The 23,152-nt window shown below is 32.3% G+C and overlaps 1 protein-coding gene across 1 annotated transcript in view; it reads left to right on the forward strand.

Moving 5' to 3' along the window:
• Positions 1-23,152, forward strand: part of LOC128225995 (ras-specific guanine nucleotide-releasing factor 1-like) — a 139,322-nt gene that overhangs the window by 101,744 nt on the left and 14,426 nt on the right. Inside the window, exons 5-9 of the mRNA XM_052935888.1 lie at positions 5,356-5,416; positions 6,228-6,314; positions 8,048-8,125; positions 11,603-11,635; positions 22,835-22,950. Coding sequence (XP_052791848.1) covers positions 5,356-5,416; positions 6,228-6,314; positions 8,048-8,125; positions 11,603-11,635; positions 22,835-22,950 — 375 coding nt within the window. The remainder of the gene's footprint in view (positions 1-5,355; positions 5,417-6,227; positions 6,315-8,047; positions 8,126-11,602; positions 11,636-22,834; positions 22,951-23,152) is intronic.

Here is a 23,152-nt window from a genome sequence, read left to right on the forward strand (position 1 = left end):
CTTACTGCGCGCATCTTCACGCGTGCACCGCGTCCAATGCGTTCTTTATACGCGCGCACCACGTTCAAATGCTTTCTTTGTACCTTCTTACTACGACCAGGAAGATCGCACAACACGCTTACCAAGTGCGCATCACGTCCTCATAACGTTCTTATTACTTGAATTAATTAGTAAATGTGATCGAGATGGAATTACCGTGTTCAATTTAAAACTGGCCTTTCTCATTAATGTCTAGTGTTGGTATAAAACGAAGTTATAGAGGAGTTAAATCCTGTGTTTATATATGATCATTGTTCAGAACCTGACAGGACGTGGTAAGAACCTGATACAAACTTGTCTAAGACGTGTTAAGCACCTAAAGAACGTATTAATAACCGAATGAGGTCTTCAACAACGTTGCACGAACTTACCATAGTCGTAGTAAAAGCGTGGAGAGGTTGTGGTGAGAACTCCATTGATGTAGCAAGAACGCATATGACAACCTAGAGAAAATGCAATGAGAACGCCATTCAATGTTCAGTCCAGTACCACGCTTGCACTACGTCAGTCAAGATCCTACTAGGTTTTATTTACACCGTCACTACGTCCAAGCCGTCGTTAATACGTTCTTTTTTTAAGTTCTTACTACGTCTTGATTCGACCACGTCCTCACTACGTTTGTTTTGAACATTTTTAAAGTCCGCTCACGTCCTTCACGTCCATAAAGACCATACAACGTCCTTATCGGTGTCTACTGCGTTCCTTCTACCTTAACCAAGTTCTGACTGAGTCTTGCCAGATTTTAGAGGACGTAGTGGGAATGTGGCCTAGTGTGATGGGGGAGTAAGTCCAAAATATATTTTGTATGTGCATCCAGACTGTTACTAAATAAAAATACCCATATTGCTTTTCAGATATTTCTTGAAGAAAATGAGTATAATTGTAAGAATCCTGAATCGGTGTTGATATAAATATAACAGATGCAAATACAACTTTGTTATTGAACACTTAAATACTCCAGATAATCACCACAAGGTATTCATGTTACACATATTACTCACATAACTCTACTTTTTATGTAAGTTCAAAGAGACTAACTGGCGAATTTTAGGTAGGCATTTTGTTTTTAAATACCTTTATTAAAATTAAGTTATTTTACTTACAACTATTAACACATACAAACAGGAACTGGGTTAGATACTTGAATGAGGAAAAGTATGACCAGTGAGATTCATGAATGAGGAAAAGTATGACCAGTGAGATTCATGAATGAGGAAAAGTATGACCAGTGAGATTCATGAATGAGGAAAAGTATGACCAGTGAGATTCATGATTGAGGAAAAGTATGACCAGTGAGATTCATTTATAAGGAAAAGTATGACCATTGAGATATATTAATGAGAAAAAGTATGACTAGTGAGATTCATGAATGAGGAAAAGTATGACCAGTGAGATTCATTAATGAGAAAAAGTATGACCATTGAGATATATTAATGAGGAATAGTACGGACAGTGAGATACATTAATGAGGAATAGTATGACCAGTGAGATACATGAATGAGGAATAGTATGACCAGTGAGATACATTAATGAAGAAAAGTATGACCAGTGAGATACATTAATGAAGAAAAGTATGACCAGTGAGATATAATAATGAGGAATAGTATGACCAGTGAGATACATTAATGAGGAATAGTATGAACAGTGAGATATATTAATGAGAAATAGTATGACCATTGAGATATATTAATGAGGATTAGTATGACCATTGAGATATATTAATGATGAATAGTATGACCATTGAGATACATGAATAAGGAATAGTATGACCATTGAGATATATTAATGATGAATAGTATGACCATTGAGATACATGAATGAGGAATAGTATGGCCATTGAGATACATGAATGAGGAATAGTATGGCCATTGAGATACATGAATGAGAAATAGTATGGCCATTGAGATACATGAATAAGGAATAGTATGACCATTGAGATATATTAATGAGGAATAGTATGACCATTGAGATATATTAATGAGGAATAGTATGGCCATTGAGATACATGAATAAGGAATAGTATGGCCATTGAGATATATTAATGAGGAATAGTATGGCCATTGAGATACATTAATGAGAATAAGTATGACCATTGAGATACATTAATGAGGAATAGTATGGCCATTGAGATATATGAATGAGGAATAGTATGGCCATTGAGATACATGAATGAGGAATAGTATGGCCATTGAGATATATTAATGAGGAATAGTATGACCATTGAGATACATGAATAAGGAATAGTATGGCCATTGAGATACATTAATGAGGAATAGTATGGCCATTGAGATATATTAATGAGGAATAGTATGGCCATTGAGATACATTAATGAGAATAAGTATGACCATTGAGATACATTAATGAGGAATAGTATGGCCATTGAGATACATAAATGAGAAATAGTATGGCCATTGAGATACATGAATGAGGAATAGTATGGCCATTGAGATATATTAATGAGGAATAGCATGACCATTGAGATATATGAATGAGGAATAGTATGGCCATTGAGATACATTAATGAGGAATAGTATGACCATTGAGATACATGAATGAGGAATAGTATGGCCATTGAGATACATGAATGAGGAATAGTATGGCCATTGAGATATATTAATGAGGAATAGTATGGCCATTGAGATACATTAATGAGAATAAGTATGACCATTGAGATATATTAATGATGAATAGTATGACCATTGAGATACATGAATAAGGAATAGTATGACCATTGAGATATATTAATGAGGAATAGTATGACCATTGAGATACATGAATGAGGAATAGTATGGCCATTGAGATACATGAATGAGGAATAGTATGGCCATTGAGATACATGAATAAGGAATAGTATGGCCATTGAGATACATGAATGAGGAATAGTATGGCCATTGAGATACATGAATAAGGAATAGTATGGCCATTGAGATATATTAATGAGGAATAGTATGGCCATTGAGATACATGAATGAGGAATAGTATGGCCATTGAGATACATGAATAAGGAATAGTATGGCCATTGAGATATATTAATGAGGAATAGTATGGCCATTGAGATACATGAATGAGGAATAGTATGGCCATTGAGATATATTAATGAGGAATAGTATGGCCATTGAGATACATGAATGAGGAATAGTATGGCCATTGAGATACATGAATGAGGAATAGTATGGCCATTGAGATATATTAATGAGGAATAGTATGACCATTGAGATACATTAATGAGGAATAGTATGACCATTGAGATATATGAATGAGGAATAGTATGGCCATTGAGATATATTAATGAGGAATAGTATGGCCATTGAGATATATTAATGAGGAATAGTATGGCCATTGAGATACATGAATGAGGAATAGTATGGCCATTGAGATACATGAATGAGGAATAGTATGGCCATTGAGATACATGAATGAGGAATAGTATGGCCATTGAGATACATGAATGAGGAATAGTATGGCCATTGAGATACATGAATGATGAATAGTATGGCCATTGAGATACATTAATGATGAATAGTATGACCATTGAGATATATTAATGATGAATAGTATGACCATTGAGATACATGAATGAGAATAAGTATGACCATTGAGATACATTAATGATGAATAGTATGGCCATTGAGATACATGAATGAGGAATAGTATGGCCATTGAGATACATTAATGATGAATACTATGACCATTGAGATACATGAATGAGGAATAGTATGGCCATTGAGATACATGAATAAGGAATAGTATGGCCATTGAGATATATTAATGATGAATAGTATGGCCATTGAGATATATGAATGAGGAATAGTATGACCATTGAGATATATTAATGATGAATAGTATGGCCATTGAGATACATGAATGATGAATAGTATGACCATTGAGATATATTAATGATGAATAGTATGACCATTGAGATACATGAATGAGGAATAGTATGACCATTGAGATATATTAATGAGGAATAGTATGACCATTGAGGTACATTAATGAGAAATAGTATGACCATTGTGATACATTAATGAGGAATAGTATGACAAGTGAGATACATTAATGATGAATAGTATGACCATCGAGAAACATTAATGAGGAATAGTATGACAAGTGAGATACATTAATGATGAATAGTATGACCATTGAGGTACATTAATGAGAAATAGTATGACCATTGTGATACATTAATGAGGAATAGTATGACAAGTGAGATACATTAATGATGAATAGTATGACCATCGAGAAACATTAATGAGGAATAGTATGACAAGTGAGATACATTAATGATGAATAGTATGACCATTGAGATATATAATATTAATGATGAATAGTATGACCATTGAGATACATGAATGAGAAATAGTATGACCATTGAGATATATTAATGATGAATAGTATGACCATTGAGATACATGAATGAGGAATAGTATGACCATTGAGATACATGAATGAGGAATAGAGTATTATGACCATTGAGATACATGAATGAGGAATAGTATGACCATTGAGATACATGAATGAGGAATAGTATTACCAGTGAGATACATGAATGAGGAATAATATGACCATTGAGATACATGAATGAGGAATAGTATAACCAGTGAGATACATGAATGAGAAATAGTATGACCAGTGAGATACATTAATGAGGAATAGTATGGACAGTGGGATACATTAATGAGGGAAAGTATTAGAGCTCGGAAATTACTTTAGATATTGTATGAATTCCGGCCCTGGTTTTATAGCAACCTTGGAATTGGAAATAAAATATTTCTTCATGTCACCTCAAAGCTATCTTCTGAATCCAGCTGAAATGAATAAGCATAAACTAAAAATATAACAAAGGTGTTTACGGTTTCTTACGCAAAAATATATTTTGGTATCTATCAGGGGATTTTTTGTACAGTTTTGTTTGAACAATGTAAAAAATAATACCCAAATGAATACGTCATAAGATTTTTTTTGTCCTTCAGATTTTGAAAATAGGTTATTTCAAGTCCATTTTCAGTTAAAATATTGAGTTATCGTGCCAACAGTTATATACAGGTGAGATTTTTTTGTTGTTTAGGTGTTCGATTTCACCTAAATATTATTAACAAACTTAGTATGTTGGTCAAACACATCAACAATTTAGTAATAGCAAATACACAAACTTTAATTGCTTTATGTGTGATTTGTTTTCGTAATATTTGTTTTAAACATTAGTAATCAGCAAGCAAATGTGTTCACCAGGAATCAAAACTTCATATTATTGAGAACAATCTTGTTTTTTAGGGTCGGATTCTTTAATTGCATCACAATTGAATTCCTTTTTGCAGCTACAGCAAAGTCCTGGAGCAGAAGGAAGAATTGGAACAGAAACATCTCCATGTTATTCAGGTTGGTTTTCAACTTAGGTAATTGAGATAAAACAAGCTCTGTAATATAGATTTTACTGAATGGTGTGGATGCTTTCAACTTAGGTCTTCAGATTAATAAGTTCATATGTTTTACTAATTAGTGTTGAGGTTTATACCAGAACTTCTTGAAAATGATTGCAATGAATTAATAAATTAATTCTGGTCCATTATTGTATTTCGTTGTATCATCAGCAGAAAGTGATTGTTTCATTTCTGCATGATTGATATTAATTCCCTTGATATCAGCACTTTGATTTATATAGCCTCAACGTATTTGTAAGACAAAAGATTAATAAAATGAAAGAACGTGTTCATCATTTTTGTACTCCTTTTACAAAAGTGATGGCCTCCGACATGTATATATCCGTTGTTTATTATTTTACGTTATCAATTTACATCTGTTTAGAAGATTTAAGTCCATTATATTTTTTTGTGCTAAAATTGAACGTTTGCAGAAAGTCAAGAATAAAGGAATGATCAATAAGATCAAATGCTTCTGAAACTCTGCAAAAACTGTTGTTTAATGATGTTGTAAAATTTTAAAAGCCAACAAATAAATGGGTAAGAAGCGTGTTTGAGTATAACCTCCATAAATGATTCATAAACAATTCAATTTGCAAAAAAGCAATACAAAACTTACTTATTCCAAGGGTAGAGGCCATTCTCACAAAACACCAATAAAAAACCCTGCAACTAGAAAATTCCTCATTCCTTGCAGCTTTGACAGATTGTTCATAATGGCATTTTCTATGATTTATTTACTAAATAATTGATTATTTAAATGCCTACAGATCCTGGAAAGTGAGAGGCAGGCAAAGTGGCACTATGTCCAGCAGACAGAGGAGCTTGCCACTGAGGTTAAAAAACTCAAGGCAGAGGTATGCATTACAGGTTGAAGATATGCTGTCATTGCCAATAATATATAGAGCCAAATATGTATGTATTGATGAATGTTTAGCATGATAGCGATGATATTTCATGAGTGTTTTGTTTCACTAAAATAAAAGGTTCACTGGTCAGAGTAGAGAGTTTTCCAATGGTATAAGTGTCCACCTCTCACCACCTTTCAAAATTTACGCAGTATGGGTTCCTACCCAGGAAACAGACTCCAGAGTGATTCATATTAGCTTTCTTCACATTTTAGCGAAAATAAATTAGTTTATCAATTGCTTTCCGGTGGTTTATAGAGATTTATCAGTGGAAAAAATATGTATTTTCTGTTTTATTGGTGAACATATCAACTTGGTATTTTTCAATGTTCTGAAATTTTAGCCTGTTTTCAATTAAATCAATCTTCAGCGTGCACACGGGTTGGACGAATGCCGATGAAGTCATTTCTGAAATGACGTTACGTTCACACACAATTTGCCTGTCTGTGCCAACATAGCGGTTTTAGGGGAGAATGATGGCTACGTATTCTAATAAAAAACGTTTTGAGGGATTTTTAAAGAAGGGAAAATACCATCATAAACCTCAAATGTTAATAGGTCTGTCCGTCTGTCCGTCACAAATCATATCCGCTAAATATCTTGAGTCGCTTGAAGGATTTTGAAATGACTTGCCACAAATGTACACCATACTGAGACAATTTGCAAAGTACATGCTACAACCTGTTAAGTTCAAGGTCAATGTCACATTTAGAGGTCAAAGGTTATATGACTACATTTCGTGTCCGCTCCATACACATGTATATATTGAACCGCTCGAAGGATTTTGAAATAACACACCACAAATGTTCGCCATATAGAGTTGATATGCGGAGTGCATGTATCAACCAGTTTAGTTCAAGGTCAAGGTCACTTTTAGACGTCAAAGGTCATATGACTATGCTGGGACTCTTTTTCATGCCCGCTCCATATCTCTTCAGATATCGCTTTTAAAAAGGTTTTTGGAAGTACCCACAAATGTTCACCAAGTTAAGACAATATGCAGAGCGCATGTTTCAACCAGCTCGGTTCAAGGTCAAGGTCACAAGTGAGGTCAAAGGCAATATGACTATATTTTGTGTCCACTCCAGATCTCTTGAACTATTGGAATAATTTTGAAATTACTCGCTACAAATGTTCACCATATTTAAACAATGTGTAGAGTGCATGTAACAACTAGCGCAGTCAAGGTCACAGGTCATATGACTACATATCCGATGTTCACCATATTGGAATGATATGCAGGGAGCATATTAGAACCAGCTTGGTTCATGGTCAAAGACACACTTAAAGGCCAAAGGTCATATCGCTATCGTCTCTGCTCCATATCTCTTGAAACTCTTAAAGGATTTGAAATAACTTGCCACAAATGTTCACCATATTGAGTGTGTATGATAAAAACAACCGTCAAGTTGTATACGGTACCCTTTTAAGGCGGATATTAAAATGAAAAATTGTTTGTTTCAATGTAGAATCGTGAAAAAAATCACTATGCCACTCGTGATATATAACTTCTGGTGCTCACTCGGTGAACTATAGTGCGATTTTACATTAAAACAAGCAATTATTCATAAATATAGAACTGAACTAAGGACCACATCTTTAATTGTTTTGTTGTTGTTTTTTGCAAAAAATGTGAAAACGCTTAAAAGATATTATTAAGATTGGTAAATATATATTTTTAGTTACAAAAGTTCAAGAAAGACCGTTTTTCCAACCACAAATTGGAAGATGAAACGGATGAAATAAAGAAAATAAAGAAGGTGAGTTGCTTGTCTCTGCCTGTACTATATGTACTACATGTAAGTGAATTATAATGCAGAGTTGAGCTGTTTTGCAAGGAGTAGTAATCCTATTTTGAATTAGATCGGCTTGGATCAGGCTTGGTCGTGTAGCTCATTTGAACGCAAACGTTTGGAAAGTTTTATTATGGGAATTTAGTCACTAAATTGCCTGGTATTGATGTATGTGTAAGTCAACTAAAAGTTGTATGTTGGCTAGAGTTTATACAGCGTTATTGACATGACGCCAAACCACTCGATAAATATTCATATATTCAATGGAGAGATGTTCTAGTCATATGATAACCCTGGAGAAAACAATTACACATGGATTTGAACTCAAAATATAACTTTGTTAAATAAAGAAGGTAAGGGCAGTGGTTATCTGTTAAGTGCCTTATCAAGTATTTTGCTTGTACACTGAAAACCAGCTGCATCACGTGAACAGCACATTGACCTGAGGTTTTATTAACCAGCCCGGGGTGATATTGTTTGAGCATTTATTTGAGCAGTTATTTTGTATTTTTCTATCATATATTTCTTCTTTTAATCACATGCGGCAGTTGCATTGACATGGCGGTACCCACCCTATGGCTACACCCACTTAAAAAAAATCAGTCAAATTATTTTTTTCCAGGACCAAAATTATTTTGAACATAATCAGCTGTCACAAAACCCTATATATCAACCAAATATGCAAATGTTTTTTTTTACAAAAAAAATCTAATATTCTAATTAAAGATAGACATGTTAAGAACCTCATACGGACGATGTTGTTTTCTTTAAGCTCGTAACTACAGTAACTTTTTTAACCAATTGTTTCCAAACAACTTGCATAGAATATATCAAAATTTTAGAAAATGTATTGTACAACTTCAAAACATTTCCATCAACAAAATAGATATTTTAAGACCCAAACTCAGAAAAAACGTAGCCATTCTAAAATGCCGTACAGGCTTTTTTGTTTAATGATGTTTAGCCTGCTCATTTCTAAGAAAAAAACCTAGGTAGGCAATTCCTAATCACCATCGGAATCTGTGTTTTAAAAATAAATAAAAATCAAATAAACTTTGCTCGTTTCGTCAAATAGATCAAATTACAGGGCATGAAAACTGTCGCAGGCAATACAACAAAAGGTAACAACCTACTCACACCCATAATCTATTCCAAAATCGCTACCAGGTCAGTATAACATTAATTTTGTTTCGACCTCAATTGTCCTGAATTCGGATACTGGGAACTGGTCATTTCGTTGAAAACACAGATTCCGATGGTGATTGGGGATTGCCTACCTTTAATTAGAGGTAGTATTTTTAACTAATTTTTCAAGGAGGGGGTGTGGCCACATGGTGGGTCATGTCAACGCATCTGCCGCCTGTGCTTTTTATATAAAAAATGGGATCGGGAACAAAGGTATCGCGTTACAACGAACGATCAGATAAACCAGGAAGAATCTGAGTTAGAGTGTAGTATGTTGACAAATGACTTGCATGTACACATATACAGTATGATACATTTCCTGTTACTCAAAATACAAAAAGAAAATCATAAGTATATTCCTTGCAGTACAGCATGCAAATTGTAAAGTTGGCATTTATCCTTGAACATTTCCAGCTTTCTCAATGGCTTCCAATTGGTGACCTGTCAGTGCTGTTTTGTGATATGTTTGTCAGTTTGCCATCAACTCTTTGGGCCAATTGTGTGTTGAACGAATATATTTTTGCCTTGTCAACCAGCATTTCCTTTCATTGTATTTGTTGTCGTGAAAAAGGTTGTCTATTTCGTCATTTGTCATATTTGCTAAGTGTGTAACTATCAAATTTTGTTATTGAATCTTTTTCATATAAGCACATCTTAATCATGCCTTTTCTTAAATATGTTGAATCTCTTTAAACTATTATAGTAGATTTTATCTGAAGTGTTCTGATGTTTCTCATTGTACTTTTACATAGTCTTCTACTCTCATTATTATCAAGGAAAATGGCAATTTACAAAGAATAATGGCTGGCAGGCAGTCCTTCATTGTCAATGTGTAGATGTTTACAAGGGAAGAGGTCACAGATAATGAAATATTTGATTTCCTACAGCTTATAACTTGTTATTGCAGCACAATTTCTTAGACATTTTTAAGTGTAAGTTTTTTATTGTTAAAGTATAGTTTTGTTAATGTCTGGTTTAATGTATTTGTTTTTTTCTGTCGGACTTTCAAACCAGAAATATCAAAACCTCAAAATGTTATTGTTTTGCAAAATAAAATGTGAAATCATTGTTTGTTTTTATCTCATATGTTTATGGAAGAAAACGTCAAGGTATTGTGATAGCCTTGGTGGTGTGCAAAACCTTTAAGCTTGACCATAACTCAATAACAAATTGAAACTTGGTACACATCTTGCGAGACCTTTGATTATCAAGTTCCATTAATACGGTTATTCTCTAGGTTATTCCCCTTGTTTGACTAAAATTTAACAGATTAAGTGTGGCGCTCTTGTTGACAATTCAAATAATTCTTTCCATGCATGTTTTACAGTAGGAAAAGGAACAACCCATAACGTTTATTTAAACACAATTTATATTCCTAATCATTAAAGCAAAGTATTCTGGGAGCATAAGATAAAAACATGAGTCATTATAAATACTGAAATGTACAATCAATTGTTTTACTCAGTGACCAACTGCTTCTTTGGGCATAATATAGTCACATATTGGGGTGCATTGCTTAAGATGTTAGCTGTTGAGCTCTGCATACCAATTCCTATGCAATGGTATGTGAGAGCTTTTTCTAGATAGATGTGGATAGAATTTTGCTGCCTCGCTCAGTGCCGCTCAGTGCATTATTTTGATTCAAGTCATTGTATAAAAAGACTGCATCTTAAATACACTGTAAAGACCATGTGGACTTTCTGTAACAGGAATTAACATTTCATACTCTTTTTGTATTCGCTCATTAATACTTATACTGCTGTCATTTGTTAGGTTATTTGGTATTCTCAAATAACACTCGGCCTTAGCAAATCACCCCAAGTGCTGAAGTTTTTGGAAAACGTACTGTCACCACAGTTGCATGATGTGCTTAGGTAAGCTTAAAACCTAGCTTGCTTTAATTCTGTATTTTTATTGTTGCATTTAACAAAAACAGCCTATTTCATTGTCTGTGCCCTGTATGGTTAAACTTCAATGTGCAAATTTATGACTATTTAAGCCAACAGTTCAGGAATAGTTTTTTTCAAAGTTTGCATTTTCCTGACAATTGTAATTGCAAGATCCAGAAGGCTATTGAGAATGCTCCTAGAATACCTTATGCTCATGGAATTTGAATTTATACCTACCTACCTTTTGTAGCAATATATGTTTACTCATACCTGATGTTAAAGACATTTAACGGTTGAAAGTCGTAAGTGATTAAACAAGCTGTGCTTCATGTTACTGCCTTATCTAAAGGATGCTCGCCCTTCACTGCAGGACACAGACAACGAACAACAAGTGATATTGAAAGTAAGCCTCCATGTGCACTCTGTGAAAACCACATAGAGATTACCCCACCCACTGTATATCCTCCTGTTGTAACTTATAATAGGGCCAGCTCTCTCTCTCGCGCGTGCGCTTACTGTGCCGTGTCACACCATCTTCAAATTTTGTGCTGACTCATCATGGATACAAATTTATTGTTCAAAATAAATTATTTCTCATGTTTATCAAAGGAAATATATTTTTCCATTACACACTAACATATATATATTCATCATCGAAATTGACCATTAATTTTCAATGTCATTGGTTTATTAAAAGATGTCATGTTTACAGTTTATAAGGTCACAATGAAAACCGTCCCATAAAAATTATTCTTGCAACTGACATTATCAGACACCGATCCACCCTGATATAAATATGTCACAATGAAAACCGTCCCATAAAAATGATTCTTGCAACTGACATTATCAGACACCGATCCACCCTGATATAAATATTTATAACTGTTTAGCTTATGGAGAGATTTACTAGTCCTGGACAAGCAAATGCATGTGGACTGTGATTTAATAAATTCTATTCTTCTATTCTTAAACAAAGTAGGTAATTATAAAGGGCGAAATTGATCTGATTTAGCATCATGTCAATTGAAAGGTCAAGGTCAAAGCCACTATTACTACTTGTAGTTAGGTTCTGACAAGAAGACGACCCCAATTTGAACAATATCATCATAATGTTCCAACAAATAGCTACCTGAAAAATGTTGGTATGCCAGGACCAGTTTATGATTCTTTTTGACAGCCAATACGTCAATGTCTTAGTATTAATGTCTTTGAATGGTATATCTCTAGCTTATAGAATTTTAGTAGGTGAAGGTCGCATTTAAAAATCTTGTGGCAGTGACTACATATTGAATAAACCTATAATGGTCATGAAATTTCAACAGCTACAAATGATCATGCCTGTACGAAATTTTCAACTGTAAAAGACCTGTAAAGGACCTGTGATTTTTCATGATTTTACATCTGTAATTCTAAGAATTACAGCTGGAATTCACTTTAATCAAAGTTCATTTACAGGGGTAAAAGACCTGTAAAACAGGTGTAAAAGACCTGTAAAATGGCGCGAAATATTTAAATTAGGCGTAATTCTCAGCAATATTTTACAGGTGTAATTTCCGATTTACAGGTCTAGAATTTACAGGCGTAATTATAGATTTAAATGCGAAGAATTTACAGGCGTAATTTCAGATTTACAGATGCAGAATTTACAGGCATAATTTCAGATTTACAGGTGTAGAATTAACAGGGCTACAATAATGCAGTTAAAACATTTATTCTTGTTTATAATTTAAAAAAACGATAAAAAAAAACACAAAAAAATAACATTAGTCATAATTTTTTGCATGCATTTAACAAGAGTATTAATCTTTATTGAATTTCAAAACTTAAAAAGGTAAAGGAGCTCACACAATGAAATTAAACATCCTAAATTTGTACAAGCAAACAAAATCAATGGCATTTTTATAGTCACTTTTTATAATTGACACTACACTTTTAAACGTTTTTCTGAAATCTTAATATGTATTCCCCTAGCACAGTGGATTGAGGCATTATAACTCAAATGCTGGAAAATTAATTGGATAATGAAAATGCCAGACGAGATCATTATCAAACAGAATGCATAAATGTTAAAAAAATGTTGGTCCACTTTTCAGTTGAATGCACTGTCCTTGCTGCAGAGCACGCCTTTCTTTTAAGATCGCCTTTCTTTTAAGATCTCCGTCTATCAGAATATGACTGTGAATCTTCTCCATTTCTTCTACAGGCTACACACCACCATTGTCATAGCTATATTGCCTGACCTTTGAATGAACTGATCAGCCCAGGGTGTGATATACCTGGACTCATGGAGAGAGAAATTTTGTTTAACATGTTACAATGGTAAACTTTTCAGCACTTTACTTATTGTTCATTAAGATATAGATGTTCATTGATATAAAATTAGGATTTTCTACTATTAATATAACAAATTAAATCATGATTATATTTAGAAATATTACCGGTACCAAGAAATTACATTTATAAGAAATATAACAAAATTGATTTGTTGTATGCAATCATTTATTTAAGCACCAATAGTGTAATTTGTCAAAAATTAATTCTGAAATTAAACAGAAATTAAAAATATTTCTCAATTTAAGTCATATTAAAAAGAGTTTGAATTTGCAGAATATTTTAAATTTAAATGTTAACTTTACAGTGAAATATTTACACCTCAACTTCCATTCCTTAAATGAACTGCCTTTCGGCAATTGCGTTTATCAATCGATGAACACAATATCTTCGGATATGTTCGGATCGCAGTTTATCGCATAACAATGTACATGAAAACTATTGATCTTGTTATTGTTAGAATTGTGTCAGCAGGTCCCGTAAAATATAAATCAACATTTTAGAAAGTGTTAATTTATGATATTTTAAATGTTTTGTTGCTAAAAGTGTTTCAATTTGACGTTTAAAAGTGATTTCAAGTGGTTCATCTTTTCCCGTGTTATTGTGACATCATTTGAAAAAATGTTTCCGGTTACAGTCGGGTCGTTCTATTTACAGAATATGTAAGAAAGGATAACTGAAAGGTTTTCTTAGATGAAATGAAGTATTATTTTAACATTTCTTGAATGAAATAATGAACTATTGGTGTAAATATAAGTAATGAATTGCGGGTTTGATGTCATTATCGGGGATATGAACACATTTGGGCTGGTCAAACCCTTCTCAAAAAAGTGTGGAAAACGCGCGTTAAACGCAGCGGTATTGGCACTGTGTTTTAAGCATATTTTTCTTACCGAGTGCGTAAAAAGTGAATAAAATTACAAAAAAGCGTATTTTTCTGCGCTTTTTACAAATAACGCACTTGAGTGTATTTTAAGTTGAGTGCGTCTTTTCTAGAAGTGCATTTTTTACCTCCAAAAAGCGCAGTTAAAACGCGCTTGAGTACGTTTTTTGGGAAAGAATACGCACTTCTTGAAAGTGCGCTTTTTGGAGGTAAAAACGCACTTCTAGAAAAGACGCACTCAACTGCGTTTTAAGTGCGCATTTTGGGGTTAAAAACGCAGTTAAACGCACTTCAGTAAAGAAGTGCGTTTTGATCCCTAAAAAACGCACTTCCATTTTTACTGATTAAAAGGGAAACTTTTGCACCCAAATTTTATGAAAAAAAATGTGTTAAAAGTGCATTTTTTTCTGCGTTAAAAGAGCATTTTTCTGTGTTAAAAAAGAGCACAAATTCACTCAGGTGCATTTTACCTGCAGGTGTCCATTTTTGCAAATATATATATATATATATATATGTATATATAAATATATTGAACCATCAAAAATAAAACACATTTGAATAAATTAATACACATTTTGTTTCATTTAAATTTCCTAAACATGAGTTTGTGTTACATATATAAAAAAAAAATCTCATAATTAATTTAACATGACACCTTGTAACTGGACATAATGTATTTACAGTCAGACAAACAAGTACATATTTGTCAAATTTAGCAATAATAAAATAACCTTTTACTCAGTGGCAAAAATATTTGATAGAAAATCATAAAACTGTAAGCTACAAAGTGGAAAATGACAGTCTCAAGGATCTTTTGTTATATTTTTGTCAAATCTAGAGATTCCTGACAGCTCTGGAATAAAACAGGGTATCATATTTTAAATAAGTAATGACTTTATTAGTACTTAACTTAAATTGATAGACCCAATTTGGCCAGTATCCAATAACTGGTAAGCCATGTGGAAGATGGCAGTTTTTATGACCCCTCCAAAAACCAACACTGTAATCATTTGTATAACTTTAAAGGTGCTAGTGTGCATATTTATGGAAACATGGCAATTTCAGCCTAATATGTTAATATTATATTAACATAATATATAAGGATAAAAACAAGTGCATCTTCATAGAGTTTTAAAACTACATCTACTATCTGGGACCAATAATCCTACTTCCAGCTACTATCTACAACAGCATTGTTATTTATTAAAATATGTGCACTAGATTGAAAGTTGACAAACAAAAGTCCCCCAAGTAGTCAAGTGTCAAATTTCTGTTCTGTCATAACAGTGAAATTAACAACTGAAATTAAGAATACATACCATGACCTGAGTGCTTTCACATGTCAGTTTATCACAATTCATCCAATAGTGGTATTGTCATGTTTCTAATCATAGTTCATATTCACCTGATCTATTTTAAAACATCATCAATATTATTTTAATGAAATCCCAACAAAATGGCTACCTGAGTAGCTTTGATTTGAAATTGGCTCCCTAAATGCTGAGATTTAATTGGTCCTTGGTACAATCAGATAAGATCAGGCTTATCATGCATGTTGTAAAATTGGAAAGGAAATGACAAAGAATTTGGTAGTCATTACAAGAAACTTAAGGAATAATAATTCTATAAATGTTGTAATTACATGCAATTGATTCTTGCCTATAAGTAAAATGTGTTCTTTTGATTACACAATAAATAAGAAATGATAATATATTTTTGATTTTTAAAATAATCTTTCTTTTTATTTCATTATTTTATTTATTTTTATTTTGAAGGTATATCGATCAATAATAAAATGCTTATTTACTGGTTGATTTATTCATTCATTCATATTCTTGTATTTATGTGTGTATTTCATAAATGTTTTTTTGAGAAGGGCATGATTCACATTAATATTAAAAAAAGTAAAAGATTCACTTCTTAACAAAAAGATGCACTTAAAACGCACTTACTGGTGGTCAGAAAAATATCAAAATAAAAGACGCACATAAAATGCACTTATTGGTGGTAAAAAAATAAATAAAATAAAAGACGCACTTTTCCCTTAAAAGATCCACTTAAAACGCACTCTGCTGAAAATGGAAACCTAAAAGATTCACTTTTAACGCACTTCTGTATAAAAAGCCCACTTATTGACAGAAAAAATACACTTAAACGCACTTCTGTTAGAAAAGACGCACTTATTCACACAAAAAACGCACTTTAGTTAACAAAAGATGCAGGAAAAATACACTTATTATAGAAAAGATACACTTATTACGCAGTTATTCATAAAAATATGCAGAATAAATACACTTTTTCAGAAAAACGCAGGAAAAATATGCTTTTTAGTGCGTTTTAAGCGCGTTTTGGTAAAAAGTGTGGGGTTTTTTGAGAATGGAAAAACGCGTGGAGTCCTTCGGACTCCAATCCAATTGCGTTTATACCCCGATAATGACATCAACCCCGCAATTCATTCCTTAAATAATTAGTTTTTAAAAGATATTCTAATGCACTGCTTATATAAAGTACTTGATAAAAGTATTTTTAAAATCATTTTCCAGTGTCATCTTTTATTCTCTATAAAAACACCTAAGTTTAAATTAACAGCAGTGTATTAAATAAGTTAACTTTTTTTTCTACACAATTAGGCTCAGAAAATTTCTATGTTCAATTTTACAGCTGTATTTTTTTTACAGGTCCAAATAGCACCACTCTGATGTAAATTAAGTCATGAAAGTATTCGAAGTTGAAATTTACAGATTTTTTTTACACCTGTAAAATAAGAAATTCTGCCTGCACTATGAGAAATTACGCCTGTAAATATCATGCTTTTCCTGCTCAAATTCAGTTTCCAGGCGGTTTACACCTGTAAATGTGACTTTACTCCTCATTTGCAGGTCTTTAAAAGCTGTATTACAGTTGGAATTTTTGTACGGGTGGATGCATTGAAGACTTTACATTATTTTCCCAGCTCTTAAATCATGACATTTATTGTGATCAGTACATATCTCAAGGTCACAGTCATTAATGGCAGTAAAACAATATTTGTAATGGCAGTAAAACAATATTTGTAATGGCAGTAAAACCATATTTGTAATGGCAGTAAAACAATATTTGTAATAGCAGTAAAACCATATTTGTAATAGCAGTAAAACAATATTTGTAATGGCAGTAAAACAATATTTGTAATAGCAGTAAAACAATATTTGTAATGGCAGTAAAACAATATTTGTAATGGCAGTAAAACAATATTTGTAATGGCAGTAAAACAATATTTGTAATGGCAGTAAAACAATATTTGTAATGGCAGTAAAACCATATTTGTAATGGCAGTAAAACAATATTTGTAATGGCAGTAAAACCATATTTGTAATGGCAGTAAAACAATATTTGTAATGGCAGTAAAACAATATTTGTAATAGCAGTAAAACAATATTTGTAATAGCAGTAAAACAATATTTGTAATGGCAGTAAAACAATATTTGTAATGGCAGTAAAACAATATTTGTAATAGCAGTAAAACAATATTTGTAATAGCAGTAAAACAATATTTGTAATGGCAGTAAAACAATATTTGTAATAGCAGTAAAACAATATTTGTAATAGCAGTAAAACAATATTTGTAATGGCAGTAAAACCATATTTGTAATGGCAGTAAAACAATATTTGTAATGGCAGTAAAACAATATTTGTAATGGCAGTAAAACAATATTTGTAATAGCAGTAAAACAATATTTGTAATAGCAGTAAAACAATATTTGTAATGGCAGTAAAACAATATTTGTAATGGCAGTAAAACAATATTTGTAATGGCAGTAAAACAATATTTGTAATGGCAGTAAAACAATATTTGTAATAGCAGTAAAACAATATTTGTAATGGCAGTAAAACAATATTTGTAATGGCAGTAAAACCATATTTGTAATGGCAGTAAAACAATATTTGTAATGGCAGTAAAACAATATTTGTAATGGCAGTAAAACAATATTTGTAATGGCAGTAAAACAATATTTGTAATGGCAGTAAAACAATATTTGTAATGGCAGTAAAACAATATTTGTAATGGCAGTGAAACAATATTTGTAATGGCAGTAAAACAATATTTGTAATGGCAGTGAAACAATATTTGTAATGGCAGTAAAACAATATTTGTAATGGCAGTAAAACAATATTTGTAATGGCAGTAAAACAATATTTGTAATGGCAGTAAAACAATATTTGTAATGGCAGTAAAACAATATTTGTAATGGCAGTGAAACAATATTTTCAAGAAAAAAGAATTTAAAAATATTGAGTCTGTATTGAGGGACTGACACTTATTTACTGACCTCTTATCAAGTATGAAATCCTTTGATAAAGATGCTTTTATTGTAAGTGCATGTCACATGGATCTCTGAGTCAGCCATATGAGATAACAAGTTACTTCAAGAAACTAAGAGTTTCCAAAACGCTGCCCAAGGTGAACAAACCTGTACTAGACCTAATCATAGCACAAAATCTTACCTAAACCAGTGGTGTGTAAGTTTAATTATACTCTCACTCGGCCTTTTCAATTCAGGCGAGTGCTCTACTAAACTTTTCACTGCTGTTGCATTTATATGACATGAAATACCCCTTGAGGCAATTTACCAGTCTGAAGTCATATGGCAAATTTGCCTCTGAGAGTTTATTTACCTCATCCCTATTAATATATATATGATGAGCTTACTTGCTCTTGTGGCAAATTTGCCCACATGGGGAAATATTATCATGTGGACTTAGACGTGACTTAAAAAATTATATAGTTTTTATATTTTCTAAATTCTCTCACTAACCCATCTTGTCCTTTGGAATGAACTTGACTGGATTTTCAATGGGTATATTAACAACATTGTGACACTATCTTGTAATTTACCTGCAACTGTTTGCATAGTTCCTGAATTTATTTCCACCTTTTCCAATTTTTACCAGTTTTCCTTCCTTAACTGGTGTAATGCAGACTTAGTATTCTAGGTATGGGTAAAATGCCATGGTTCTGTTGTATGTAGTTATGATAAATTATAAATGTTATGTTTCTTCTTTACACAAGCATGCTTGCACATCAATAATAGATATACATAGAGGATTATTTCTTGAATTTCTGTTTAAGATCAAAATTTATGTCAAAGAGTCATTCGGAACCCCTCGGCCATTTTTATCGAAAACAACCTCGGATGTATGCCGGTACATCAGTTAAAGTAGTTCGTAATTTTTTGAATTAAATCATTTTAGTAATGTAGTGTTTTAGAATTGTATTTATTGATCTAAGTTTAAACTGATTGCCAGTGAAGTATATTATTGCAAACATAATTAAGATTTCCAAGAGTAAAGTCATAAAGTTGAACTGCTAAATAAAATCACTACGCGATCTACTTGCAGCGGACTTAAACTTACCTCTTTTTTAGTATGTAAACCGTCCAAATACATCCGAGGTTATTTTTGAAAAAAAATGGTTGAGGAGCTCCAAATGCAAAGAGTGATCACTTTAAGCACTATTTTCACAAGTGATGCATCTCTGAGTGTCACATTTAATTGGAAATTGAATAAATCTTTACAACAAGCATTGATTTATGTTAAAAATCCTCTCATAACTCATTACATTAGTGTTATTTTTCAGGCTATAAATGTTTTTATACTACAATGAGATGAAACTTATTTTTAGGCAAAAAAACAAACAGTGCATAAGTGGTATTTTCAAAATTCTGGACAAAGAGATGTGGTTTTAGCCCCACCTGGAAGGGGTCATTTTCTAGCGCTAGGTTTTTTTACCAAGGAAAATGACTCAAGAGTGATTCATATCAGCTAAAATAAATAAGTAAAGTAATCATGATCTGGGTTAGGTGACACTCTTATTCAAAATCAATACATACACATATATAACAAACATCAATTTTGACTGAAAAACCTTTCACTACTTACTAAATAATGGGTTTATGGAAATATTAATTATTGATAACAAGATTGTAACTGCATATTTAATAGCAGAAAGTGCAAAAATATTAAATGATTGGTGAATGCTAAAATATTTACTGTGGTCTTCTATATATAGTGTCATATGGTAGAAATACCATGTTTGACAGATTTTTTATGATTTTTGATATGGCAAAAGAATCCCGTATAACACTTCTATTATTTTAGACTATGCACTTACTATGATGGGACATTAATGCTCATTTCTTTCAAATTAAACTCAGTATCCTTCATAAGAACCATTGTTTTCAACATTTATTAATCCTTTTTGGAATATTAAAACAATATATTAATCGTGGTAAATCTTATCGGGGAGTAAGAGTGCATCTTTAAAGTTTCTATCCTTCCCTACAAATAAATAATTGAAAAGCAAAAACTAAATCATTAAAACTAACTCAGATATGAATATAACTTAGTATAATTAGTATTAACATGTGTTGGTGTTTCTTTAAATTTATAAGTTTTTTTCAAATAAAGCTTTCCTTTGAGGAAATACTTTTTGGAGAGCAGGCAAGCTGTTTACTCATTTCACAATATCATTCCCTAATATGAGAAAAAACATGGTAAGATATTTTCATTTGTTTGTAGAATTAGCATAGCTTATAAGTAACTGTGTTGTATTGTGTATGAACATGGGGCTTTTGTTGGTAGTAATAGTTTTAGAATTTAAAATTTAAACAGTTAGCTTGTCTGTTTTTCGAAGAAAAAAAAGTAACAGTATTTTGAAAGCCTCGTTGTTGTCAGCACCATCATACTGCATAAACTAACCTTGCCCATAACTCAAAATATAGTTCAAGATATTCAAATGAAACTGTTACACAATCAAGTTGCTGGATCGAGACAATATGAACATGTATAGCAAGAGCCATAACTCTGTCTTAATTATATAATTGTAATCAAGTTACTCTCCTTTTTGACTGATAACAACAACAACATTAGGATCACAGTATACATCACTTATTAGCCATATCAGTAATGGATATTCCGTAAATGTATGAATTCTTCCAAATAATTTTGGTTCTCAGAATGTTGTAAATCATATTTAGTAAGTTGTTTTTGAATTTGATAGTGTTTAGTTCACTCAATAACAGACACCTTCAATGCCAGTGTGCCATTTAGCTAGGAACAGTCATCTTGTGTTCTCTTTTTTTATGAACTAAAATCACTAAGAAAATATCTTTACCATAATATAGTATGTAATAATTGGATTCAAAATTACTTGCTTAAAAATCATTTGATTAGTATATTACAAAAAAGTGCTATTCAGTATGAACAATTTAATTTCAACTTTCCCTCTCTCCCTTGCTTTTCATTACTTTAATATTTAAAATATTTTCATGCACTAAAATACTCAGTTGTGAACTAAAGGTGAAAACTGTGGTGACACTCAACTTCATGATTTCATCTTCAAGAATTTATAATTTCAACTCATATATTCGCAATTACAGTCGAAACTCGATGGCTCGATATTCTAGGGACCGGCCAAAATACTTCGAGCCTCGAGAATATCGAGCCAAGTGGGATTGCTTACAGAATGTTATTTTTTTGTATTCGTTACAAAAAGTCTTGTTTACCTCGTTTGTTATTGGCTACGCTATCTCAACAAGAAAAGAGTATTTATTGAACATAGTACAGTTTATAACATGACTTATTCGATACTTTGAAAATATCATTTGATTTTTTTTTTAATATTATTATAAAAATACATTTATGCGAAAACAACAAACAAGCAATTTTAAACATTGAGTAACACAAACATAGCTTATAAGTTATATCAAAGTGCATTGACAATTTTTCATGGATAACAATTAGAGACAGAACCTAAAGTGATGGCCTGTTTATTCAATCAGTTATACCATTTAAGTTTGATAATAATTATATTAAAATCAAGCAATTTTTATTGATTAGCGCCTTGTGCTAAATGAAGCCAAGCAAACAAATCAAGGTGTGAGATTCTTACCTGAACCCTTGAAAATGACATCGACCCAAGCAAACAAAACAAAGTGTGAAATTCTTACTTGGAAACGCGAAAATGACATCGAGCGTGGAGAAATATCGACCCTCAAGATATTGAGCCATCCGATCGAATTTTATATGAACATAGAGTAAAAAAAAATCGGTCCTTTTAATCTGGTTCGAGCCAATGAGGATATCGAGCCATGAGATATCGAGCCAACGAGTTTCGATTGTACATGAATTAATGAGCTTACTAGTTCCTATTTTACAAATTAACCATTTCACGATTTCATAGTTTTCATGATTTAGCTTCCACAGTTTCATAAATCCAAACATTTTCTTCACATGTCATGATTTAACTCATAGATTCATGATTTAACAATTAAAAAAATAAAATCATGATGTTGAAATGCCACCACAGGTCAATCTGTTTATATCACATCCCAGTGTTGCGGGTTTCAGGTACAGAGTTTTTTCCGTGGATGGTTGTGTCGACGGCGCTGGAAACAGATTGTGGAGCTCTACATCCGCTCACCGCATGCTGAGAGCATGAGAAAACGTAACAGTATTGTCTTCAGGTACACATATAACTCTTGGCTTACCTTAATGCTAAAATCATAAGCCTGTTTACTTGTTTAACACACAGGGCAAACAAACACGTTTACAAGACCTTGCATTCATTCCTTTGATATGAAACTTGCAGATTGTTTATGGTCTGCTTCTTTTGTGTACTTAGTCCTATATTGAGATTGAGTTTTTATATGTATCTGTACTGCTTTA

The sequence above is a fragment of the Mya arenaria genome, chromosome 3, assembly GCF_026914265.1.
Source record: "Mya arenaria isolate MELC-2E11 chromosome 3, ASM2691426v1".
Taxonomy (NCBI): Eukaryota; Metazoa; Mollusca; class Bivalvia; order Myida; family Myidae; genus Mya; species Mya arenaria.